This window comes from Danio aesculapii, chromosome 16 (assembly GCF_903798145.1).
Source record: "Danio aesculapii chromosome 16, fDanAes4.1, whole genome shotgun sequence".
NCBI classification, from domain to species: domain Eukaryota; kingdom Metazoa; phylum Chordata; class Actinopteri; order Cypriniformes; family Danionidae; genus Danio; species Danio aesculapii.
Genome location: NC_079450.1, coordinates 9,255,132 through 9,267,464, shown reverse-complemented (window position 1 = coordinate 9,267,464; position 12,333 = coordinate 9,255,132). Strand labels below are relative to the sequence as shown.

Below are 12,333 nucleotides of genomic sequence, written 5' to 3'. Positions count from 1 at the left end.
ATGGTGCAGAATACAAGATGCTTGACATCCCAATCAGAGGTCATAATAAAGCAAAGACTTTCCACTCGGCTGCATTCTGTAATGTCACAGCATCATTTATCCTGCACGATCACTTATGCAATACATCTCATGACCACCCTACTGTTTTAATTAGTCTGAGAGCAAACTCGAGGCACTCAAATAGCCAGTAACGTTTAGAAGGAACTCTAGTGTAAAGCCAAACACAGTTCAAATTAAAATACACAAAGCTTGTGTCAAATCAGGTGAAGCATGCAGTTATTTAAAACAGATCTTTCTACAGGATGTGAGAGCCTGACCGCAGCCTTTTAGTGCACGTCTGAATGACATGCAGCATCTGGTTTGATGTCAAGACATTAACAGAAGGAAATAACATTTAATAGAAGTGTGTGTGTGTGTGTTTGATATTATTCACCAAAGCACTAAGAAGTAGCTGAAAAAACATTGTTTGAGCTGTTGAAGAGCATAAGTTGTGTCTCAATAGCTGCAGAAGCAGATACTGATGGCATGTGGAGTTGTAAAAATGGCAAATTCATAACGCTAACAGATTTTAAATGTGATCAAACTTAGATTTTGATCAGAGATTTTTATATAAACACAATTTTCAGTTTTCAGTCATGTTAGCATGTGTTTTTTCTAGCCATCGTCCACCTAAAGAACTTCTCACAGTGAATGCACACTTAAATTCATTAAAGTAAGTGTCATAAAATATATATTTATATATTTACACGTGAATATAATGTAGAAAGAAAATAAGCTGATATGATCCATCAGTTGTGTGATTAGCTGCTAACCGACATTAGCTTGCTTATGTTCAAAAAAAAGAGCATTTCTTTAAAGCATACGAGTATGAGATATTACATGTAAAGAGGAAAACATTGAAAATTAAGAGTATTTTACTAATTTTGATTAAATCATGACGAACTTAGAGCATTTTTCTCTCTTGAATTGCCCTACGAAAAGAAAAAAACTGACAGGAAATGCCTCGCGCGCTATCACTAACCTAAATTACTGTAAAAACACTCGCGAGCGTCGATTTATACTCTCCAAACGCTTCGACTGGATATAAACGCCGAGAAAACGTCACCGAAGCTCAAACGACGGTGTTTGGTAGATGGTGTGTCATAAAAATGAGCGAAACTCACCCATAATATTGATGTTCAAGTGCTGCTTTAGAAACCGATCGTTCTTCAGCAGCCCTACATTCCCCTTGATACCACTTCCGCAAAAATCTGCTACGCCAGCAGCGTAGAGGGCGTTCTCGCGATTGGAGAATACCTACGCAATGTACGTACTTCAACATTGGTGAATAGCCAGGCAAATCAATAAATCTCGCGATATTAAGTACGCTTGCACACCTTCAAATAGTCGATCTGGAGGAAGATAAAAATGGCTTTATTTTTTATTAATTCAATCAATAATTTCTAAACTGTAGTTTCAGCTTAAAGACGGTGTTATTGTCTAAAAGAGAGGCGGTAGGATTGGATTGACCTACATACTTGTACTACATACAATAAAAGTGCCATGCAAATAAGTGCTTCTAATATATTGTATATAAGTTCTAGTTTATGCTGTTATTTATTCCCTTTTATTTACCATATAGGAACATACATTTAACTTTACAGTATCTGATGTTTTAAAAGTCGTCACTGGCTTGCTTCAATCAATTATCAATTATTTTTCTCATCTGAGCTGTTTTTATATGGAGTTTTTCCTCATCTCAACAGACGTCTGAGGACACTTCACATTTGCTCACACTCGCACAAATACAACCTGCTACAGATTCACAAGTAAGAAGTAATGTACAGACTGTGGTTATCACAGAACAAAGTCTAGTAGGTTTCTCAGCAGCTGCTGTAAGACTGGAGGATTTATTCTGAATAAGCACCGGCTGGATATACATTATGCTGATTATTACACGCCTACTGGACACTAAACTACACTATAAGACACATCAATCTGAAATGTAATAATTTACTTGCTCTTTGATTAAATGTAAAGCTTGAAGAAAGAAAAAATGACTTAAAGTTGCTATACAGTAACCTACTTATTATTATTATAATGTTTTACAATTATCATTTACAAATAATATTTTCCACAGGATGCTTTACAGTAATATATTTGTGTATGTATATTAGATTACTCAGTACCAAAGACAAAACTGATGAAGTAATCTTACAAAAAAACTGAAGATCACTGTACAAAACATGAGTACATCCAAATGAATATGTTGGGGGAAAACACCATAATATTTTTGCAGATATTTAAGAAACATGCTAAGTGAACATTCTTGTTTATCTGAATAACAATGCTGAAGTTTGGGACTTGTGGAGCTGCACATGGATGGATTTGCTCTTCAGTGTTTGGACTTTCAGCAGTGAAAACTAAACCACACTGAACTGAACTAAACTAAACTTTAACTGAAAACTGGACTGACACAGTTTCAATTTACTAGATTGCTACGCTAAGCTTTGACACAATCTACATTGTATGAGCACTGTAGAAATCGAGATGAAATGAATTGAAAAGCATTTTTTTACATCAAGGTTTCAAAAACTGAAAATGGTTAAACTATTAGGGGGAATTCTACCAGAAATGTACATTACCTGTCCCTGAAATGAAAAGATAAATACAACGCATAATAAGTATTTCATCCCCCAAAAAATTCTAAAGAGATGTTTGATTTCTGTGAGTTGTTCTGTAAAGGAATATGTCATTCATTTGGTTCTCAGATTTTTGTTCTTTATTAAAAAAACACTTTACAATTGTACAAACCCTGTCATTGTCCTTGTCCTCAGCACAATTGAACCTACAGTTTTAATAGTTTTGTTGTGCTAAAAACTGTTATTTAGAAAACAAAAACTTCAGAAATAGCAAGTTTAAGTTGGTATCATTCACATCAATTGATTAAAAACATGAAATTATGAACAACTACAAATATATACTACAAATAAATTTACAATTGTCCCCATGTTTCGGTCAGTCCTGTCACATTTGCATTAATTTAACATAAAATGTGTGCAATACAGGCTTTGACTGAGAAGTGACATCATTCTATCATTGAATTGTATGATTTTATGCTTGTTATTGTAGGATTTTTAGGATTTGTAGGATTTTTATTGTAGGAAGAAGACAAGCTTAAAGGTCAGGCCTTGTCACATTTTTATAAGTGAAAATGTACGATGAAAAGATTAAAATGAAAATGTATATCACCAAAACAGATACAAGAGATACAAGTAAAACTGCAAGTGAAATCATAAGTTCACAAAAGTAAAGTATTTATATACGACTGTAAGTAAAATTGTGGTTGCTTTATTTATGAAGCAATTTTCTATTAATTATGGATGATATAATTCTTTACTAAGACATTTTTTGTATGCAAAAAATGTTTTGTTAGCTTTGAAAAGAGATATTTGAAAATTTGGACTTCTATAAGGACTAAGAACTGAGCCTGGTTTCTCTTGAGGTGTTTTATCCTTCACTTTCGTCAACTGGTGAAGTTTGTTCCTTGCCGTTGTCATCATTGGCTTGCTTTGTTTGGGACTTGTGGAGCTGCACATCGATGAATTTGCTCTTCAGTATTTGGACTTTCAGCAATGAAAATTAAACCACACTGAACTGAACTGAACTTCAACTCTGAAAACTGTGTCAGTCCAGTTTCAGTTTACTAGAACTTCTATCCTAAGCTGAATTGACACAATCTAAAAAAAATCTGTAAACGCTATAGAAATAAAGAGGAATTGAATTGAATTGAATAATGACTATATAATAAACAAATCTCATACAAAAGTAATAAATATGTTATTTACAGAGTTCATTTCAATGTATAGCGGTCTCAGATTATTCTGATGTGAATTGTCATCATAACACTATATTACACAACAGACAAAAAAATAAAGAAATAAATAAATAAAACCATGCAACAAAATACCACACCAAAAAAAACCTAATCCAAAGTAATGCAAACAAATGATTCAAATACTTCTGACTGTCACAATCGTTTTAATTAACATTTATTAAATTATATTTAGTGACTACAACCTAAAACAAAAGGCAGTTTTAAAAGTGTACTTCTCTTTTTAAGTTGGAAGTATGATCATTAAAAGTTTTGCTACTTAATTCTTCTCCTTTCTGTTTCTGGATGAGAAAGATGTGCTGAAAAAATGTTACATTTTGAGTTGAAAGAGGACACGGTGGCTCAGCGGTTAGCACTGTCGTTTAAGATGTTTAAGATTGTGCATGTAACCATCAAAGCCAATAATGAACATTTTCAGTGAACAAAAAAACAACAACTTATGTAGTCTACATATTTTTATAGTTTCCATGTGATACTGTTGTCCGTATGCCCACTGTGAAATGTGTATAGATAGTTATATGTATTATAATCTGCATTTTATATATAAAAAGATGCAAATATTGAAAACCTGTGTCGTCATGCAGCTCTTAAAGAACTCTTATTTTGAAAGCGCGAAACACGCATGCGTCTATGCTAAAGCGCCATGTTCCAGTTTCAGCATGTTTCCAGTTCGTATCTGCTGTCAGTGTGTATGATCTGACATTTACCGGTAAGGTCAAGCACACTGTTCATTTTTACCGGCACTTTGGCTTTTAACGTGTGCAGTAACAAACCCCCGACTACTCTTGACAGGTCGAGATGTTATGAGGCGGTTCATTAAGCCTGTGTTGATGTGACAGTGGCTGATTTTGTGTGTTGTCCTATAGTCATGAGTTCCAGTCCGGGTCCGGGCTCTCCTGCACCCCTGACCCCCAGCCTGCAGCGGCTCTTCAGTCATGTGAGGGTGGAGAATCTGATAGCAGGACTCAGTGGAGGAGTTTTGTCCACACTGGCGCTCCATCCACTCGACCTGGTCAAAATCAGATTTGCAGGTATGGCAAGAAAACGAAACCCAAGATGTAAACAAATGTAACAGCTGTTCATTAAATTAAATTCAGTTCAAGTTTATTTGTGTAGCACTTTTCACAATAGTATTTGTTCTAAGAAACTTTACAAAAAGTCTGCATTATTGCATTACGATCAAATTCAGAAAGGTTAAGGTTATTATTACCATAACTTTATTAGTTACTAATAACGTTAACTAATTAACTAGTAACTAATAGTTTATAACAAATTATAAACAATATAACTAGCTATAAACAAACAAACATAAACACACGTATAAAACAGAAGTATTTCTGACAGAGTTCGAGTTCTTTAATCTTGTTTTGAACTGAGAGAGTGTGTCTGAGCCTCGGACATTATCAGGAATGCTATTCCAGAGTTTAGGAGCCATACATGAGAAGGCTCGACATCCTTTAGTGCACTTTTCTTTATATGATTTGAGATGAACAGAATTGTTTTATTGTTAATAATAAATAAGAGTTCGTAATCGACTTTTTATATTTATATTATATATAGGAAATTAAATGCATTTTAATATTGTGTCACAACTAAAAACATATTTAAACAGAACCAGTAGTAACTCTTTATTGTAGTTACTGTCATTTATAGTTATCAAGTAATGTGATATATATAATATGTATAATGGCCGATTTCGAAAAACAGGATTAGACCTAAGTTAAGTTGGAGTAAATAAGCTGTTTTTATTTTTTAAAAAAAAGCACATTGCTTAAGAAAAAAACTAATGCACAAATGTATTTCGTTAAAGGGATAGTTCACCCAAAACTAGAATTCATGTCATCATTTACTCACTCTTTACTTGCTCCACACCTGTTTGAGATTTTTCTTCTTCCATTGAACATAAAAGAAAATATTTTGAAGAAAGCTGTCAACCTGTAACCATTGGAAAAACAAATACTATGGAAGTCAATGGTCACAGGTTTTCAACATTCTTCAAAATAAAATTTTTTGTGTTCAGCAGAAGAAAGAAACTTCCGAACAATTCAAATAACGACAGAACTGTCATTTCAGGGCGAACTATGCCTTTAACATGAGCTCAAACATGCATTTTAGAAATCGTATGACTTGTATTTCTTAATGTACAAAATTAAAAATGAACATTTGCTCACCCTCAAATATGAAGTCAAAGTATTTACTCTTATTGATTTCTAAATCAGTTTTATTCACCTTATTCTCCGCGTACGAGTGGGCGCAGCCATTTGAATCATTTTGGCTCGAGACTTCCGGTCTCATTCACTTCCATTCATTTTTAAACGTTAAAAACAGCTCATTTTGCTGCTTGGTGTTGCAAACTGATATTTTCTTATTATATTATTCTACTTTGTCTGTATTGTAATGCAAACACTTGTTTGTAGAGTAAGTAGTTTGACCGTTTTTTGCCGTTTATTATTTCTAGTCATTTCTGCCATAGGCAACTGAATCGGAAGTTCTAAAACAATCGCAAAAACGCGCGCACTTCCGCATTGAAGAATAAGGTCAATACAAGTGTATATTTTACTTTATACTCATCTTTTTGTTAACTTGCCAATTTTACTCCATCGACAGAATAATAACACTGTTATAATAATGTTAGTGTGATTTCACCAAGTAGGACATCCTCCTGGATTGAAATCTATGTTGATCCTGGAACAACATTCCAATCAGCCAATCAGAATTTAGGGATACGTTTACAGTTTTTGGTATGTTTAGGCAGTTTATGTTTGTCTATTAATCACCTCTGATTTTGTCAGTAATTTACAGTTAGGTTTGGGTTGCACATTATTAGGGATGGATTACATTGTTGAATCAAAATGATGTTCCAGGAAAAAAATAGATATCAATACAAGATCACACTGTACTTGGCAAAATCATACCCACCTATAATAACATAATGATATTTTGCGAGTCCAATGGTTCTTGAGATTACATTTTCTTGGAGAGGGGAATTTCATGATATTTTCACAGCAAAATACAGGAATCAAAGCAAATTATGCCATAGTCATTTTAGGCCATATATATATATATATATATATATATATATATATATATATATATATATATATATATATATATATATATATATATATATATATATATATATATACACGGCTGTATGAGATCATATGTTCATATAATTATTAATCACCTGTTTCTAAATGGTCTGTCTCTAAAAGTGAGGGGGACGGATCCCCCCCGTCCCCCCCGGTTGCTACGCCCCTGTATATATATATATATGTAAAATATATATATATATATATATATATATATATATATATATATATATATATTTCTGGCTTTCAGCTGATTGAGAATCTGAATTTGTAAGCTGATGAATATTACATCGTCCTTTTATTTTCCTGTGAAGTTGTTTTGAAACGGTGTGTAATGTTTAAAATGCTATCTATAGAAAGGAGCTTTGGCTACACTGTATTTTAGATGTTTTGATGTAAGTGAACATGCTGTGCTTTACTGTATTCCAGTGAGTGATGGGCTTGACGTGAGGCCTAAATACAGTGGCATTGTGCACTGCATGAAGAGCATCTGGCGTCAGGAGGGCCTCCGAGGCCTTTATCAAGGCGTCACTCCCAATATCTGGGGTGCTGGAGCTTCATGGGGGCTTTACTTCTTCTTGTATGTATTTGTCCTCTGTGTTATGCATTACACAAAAGACAGAGTTGAAGTCAGAATTATTAACCCCCCTGTATATTTTTTCCCCGATTTCTGTTTAAAGGAAAGACGATTTTTTTCCAACAATTTTCTGAACATAATAGTTTTAATAACTCATTTCTAATAACTGATTTATTTTATCTTTGCCATGATGACAATGCATAATATTTCACTAGATATTTTCAGGATGCTAGTATTAAAGTGACATTTATTGGCTTAACAAGGTTAATTAGGCAAGTCATTGTATAAAGATGTTTGTTCTGTAGACATTCAACAAATATATAGCTTAAAAGGGGCAAATAATATTGAAAAAATAAAAAAATAAATGTTTTTTTTTTTTATTAACTTTTATTCTAGCCGAGATAAAACAAATAAGACTTTCTTCAGAAGAAAAAATATTATGGGAAATACTGAGAACAATTGTTTTCTCTGTTAAACGTCATTTGGAAAATATTTTGGAAAAAAAAACAAAAAAATCACAGGGCTAATAATTTAGACTTCAGCTGTATGTGGTATTTATTTATGGATTTTAATGACTGTTGATTTAGTGGAAATAATGCGTGCGTATGTTGAATTTGTGGATATATTTTTACATTTGACATGTTTTAAAATGATTTGTAGTTACAATGCGATCAAAGGGTACAACAAGGAAACCAGACAGAAAGAACTGACTGCAACTGAACATCTGCTGTCAGCAGCAGTAGCAGGTCAGTATCACACCTGGGACATTTGGGTTGGCAATAATAGTAATATTTGTTGTTGTTGTTGTTGTTGTTATGAGTATTATACCATGGTTTCCGCTACATTCGTTACTCCGTGGCGGGGTGCCACACCAAAATTTATCCCGCCACGGCTACATTACAGCTTCTCATTTAAAACATTGCCTTTTTTTAATAGCGGGTTATAAACGCACTGAAATGTATTAAAAGAAAAGTGAATTATAACAGCGCAAACTTTTCTGTAACCGTAGTGGTGCTGTGCACTATTTGTTTAACCCTTAAAGGTTAAGTGCTGACTGACTGACAGGTGAGTGATGCTTGAGGCTAGTAAACACGACGTAGCTTTCAGTTATGAAGAACAGTTTCCATAATTATAGTTTATAGATCAAGGTCTAGGGCTCTGCATATTATGACTTTATCTTGCTAGAGATTATGGATGTTTCGCTTTACTTTAGGACGCATTAATACCGCTCTGTAGGTCTATTGGAGACATTCATAAATATTCCTAGCAAATTTTATAAATGTAAGAGACATACTCACTACATAAACGCACTAAATTGCACTTCAGCAGCATTTATTTGAGAGCGCACAAGATGATCTGCGCTTGAACAGCGTATATTTGATGGTGTGCAAGAAGTTTTGTGCACGAACAGAGAAAATCGGCGCGCAAGCAAAGAGGATCACATGCTTGTATTAATGTAATGTAATGTGTATTTATATAGCGCATTTATTGTGTATTACATGAATGCGATCTCCACTTGTATTACTGCGCTCACGACATTTGTTATTGAAATAACGCAATAGGTAGTTGGCAGATCTGTATAAAAAAAGGCCTGCCGCCACAGCTTGTAATAATCCTAGAAGAAACACTGTGATTAATATACAGTATTGCATTTATCACTATAATTATGATTGCTGTTGTTGATGTAATTATTACTATGATTAATAATGTTATTATTATTATCATTATTACTATGAATAAAAATAACAACAAAATAATAATAAACACTACAACAATAATACATATAGTAAATGCATTACAATAATAATAGTAATTGTTGTTTTGTTGTTATTATTAATGTAATACATTTACTATAATTATTAAGTATTATTATTAATAAAAATGTAATGAATTTATTACTATAAGTATGATTGTTGTTGTAGTTGTTATCAATAATAATAATAATAATGCATTATTATTATTAATAATTTAATGTATTGCTGTAATTAAGATCGTTGTAGTTATTATTATTATTAATAATAATTTTATATTAATATGAATAAAAATAACAACAACAACAAAATAATAACAACTAAAACAATCATAATTATAGTAATAAATGTATTACCATAAGAATAATAATTGTTGTTTTGTTGTTATTATTAATGTAATGCATTTATTACTATAATTATTAAGAATTATTAATAATAAAAATAATGAATTCATTACTCTTAAGTATGATTGTTGTAGAAGTTGTTAATAACAATAATAAAATAATAATGTGATGTATTTATTACTATAATTATGATTGCTGTTGTTGTTATATTGCTATGATTAATAGTATTATTAGTTGTTTTGATGTTGTCATTAACAATAGAAATAAATTAAAACAATAATTAATAATATAAAACAACAACAGAATAATAATAACTACTACATCTACTACTTTACACTACACCACTATAATACTACAACAATCATACTTAGAGTAATACATTCATTACATTTTTATTATTAATAATACTTAATAATTATAGTAATAAATGCATTACATTAATAACAATAATAATAATAGTTGTTATTATTATTATTATTTATGCAATGCCTTTATTATTGTAAGTATGATTGTTGTAGAAGTTAATATTATTATTATTATTATTAATAATAATAAAAATGTAATGTTTTTATTATTATGATTATGGTTATTGTAGTAGTTAATATTATTATTATTATTATTATTAGTAGTAGTAGTAGTAGTAGTAATAAGTAATTAATAATACTTGAATACATATTATTAATTTTGCTTAAACCATTTTATTGCCCACTTATATTTTGAGAACATTTATTTAACGTTATTTGAAACATTTAAATCGACACTTTACTTGCGTTTATTAATGCTTTCTATTTCTGTGTACATAAAATCACTTTTTACATATCATGTAAATTTAAAAAACTAAATTTCCTTGACCTATATATCATATATGTATAATTATTTCATAATATTTTTGTGTCAAAATATGAGTATATGGAATTTAATTGTAGTAGATGTGCAAGTAATTTTAATAAATGAACTAAATTAAACCTAAAACTGAATTTTATTAACTGAAATGTAATATAAAATATATCAAATTATTTGCTTTATGTCTTTATTTCTAACTGAAACTAAAATGGCAAAAATATAACCAAATGACTACAAGTATTAAATTAAAATAGAACAATTAAAACTCATTCAAACGGCTGATTAAAACTTCAGTATCGATGCTAAAATAACACTCGACACAGTAATTAACTTGAAAGTTCATTCTTTGTAAATCACTTTGGATTAAACCGAATAATGCATAAATGAAAAAGTGGTAGACTGAGTGAGTCCTGAAGTATTTACTCTGTTTTCCTGTGTTTTGCTCGTTCATTTTCCCCTGTTATTCAAAAGTTGCTGACAAAGTGAATTTCAGCACATGCCATTCTAATCAGTCGTGACAGATAAACTGGAGCATAACGAATGAGGCTAAGCTCAGATATTGATTGCTTGTTTTTAAGTCTGAAAGTGTAAGACATTAACTCTTGTGTGCTGTAAATCAGCAGTTCTCAGCTGGTGGGCCGGGGCTTAAAATGGGCTGCATATCTACTCTGCAAAAAAAGACAGAGAGCATGAAAATTCAATTAAAGTTTAAAAGATTAAATCAGTGTCATTAAAAGCATACATTTCCAAAGTTTTTGCTACCACTTTACTTTAATGCTGTTTCATTTTATTATCTGATTTTCTGTACTCTATTTTATTTTAATACTATTTTAGTACTTTTGATATGTGGGTTTATCATTTTTATTAGTTTTTGTTTATTTAAGCATGTAATTGTAATCAATTGATCTAATTTATGTTTATTTTAGTGTTTTTGTCTTTTAATCATTGCTTTTTTTAAGTATTTCTTTGGAAAATGGTTGAAATAGAGAAATATATGTACACTATATATACACTCACCTGCCACTTTATTCGGTACACCGTACTTTTACCGGGTTGGACCCCCTTTTGTCTTTAGAACTGCTTTAATCCTTCGTGGCATAGATTCAACAAGGTACTGGAAATATTCCTCAGAGATTTTGCTCCATATTGACATGATAGCATCATACAGTTGCTGCAGGTTTGTCGGCTGCACATCCATGATGCGAATCTCCCATTCCACCACATCCCAAAGGTGCTCCATTGGATTGAGCTCTGGTGACTGTGGAGGCCATTTGAGTACAGTGAACTCATTGTCATGTTCAAGAAACCAGTCTGAGATGATTCACGCTTTATGACATGGTGAGTTATCCTGCTGGAAGTAGCCATCAGAAGATGGGTACACTGTGGTCATAAAGGGATGGACATGGTCAGCAACAATACTCAGGTAGGCTGCGGTGTTGACACGATGCTCACTTGGTACTAATGGGCTCAAAGTGCCAAGAAAATATCCCCACATCATTACACCACCACCAGCCTGAACTGTTGATACAAGGCAGGATGGATCCATGCTTTCATGTTGTTGACGCAAAATTCTGACCCTACCATCTGAATGTTGCAGCAAAAATTGAGATTAATCAGATCAGGCAACATTTTTCCAATCTTTTATTGTCCAATTTTGGTGAGCCTGTGTGAATTGTAGCCTCAGTTTCCTGTTCTTAGCTGACAGGAGTGGCATCTGGTGTGGTCTTCTGCTGCAGTAGCCCATCCGCCTCAAGGTTGGATGTGTTGTGCGTTCAGAGATGCTCTTCTGCAGACCTCGGTTGTGACGAGTGGTTATTTGAGTTACTGTTGCCTTTCTAGCAGCTCGAACCAG

General features: G+C 32.3%; 1 protein-coding gene across 1 annotated transcript in view; it reads left to right on the top strand.

Moving 5' to 3' along the window:
* Nucleotides 1–4,512: 4,512 nt before the first annotated feature.
* slc25a32b (solute carrier family 25 member 32b) overlaps nt 4,513–12,333 on the top strand; it is a 25,159-nt gene continuing 17,338 nt past the window's right edge. The window contains exons 1-4 of the mRNA XM_056474920.1: nt 4,513–4,583; nt 4,741–4,905; nt 7,396–7,546; nt 8,204–8,289. Coding sequence (XP_056330895.1) covers nt 4,743–4,905; nt 7,396–7,546; nt 8,204–8,289 — 400 coding nt within the window. The 5' untranslated portion in view covers nt 4,513–4,583; nt 4,741–4,742. The remainder of the gene's footprint in view (nt 4,584–4,740; nt 4,906–7,395; nt 7,547–8,203; nt 8,290–12,333) is intronic.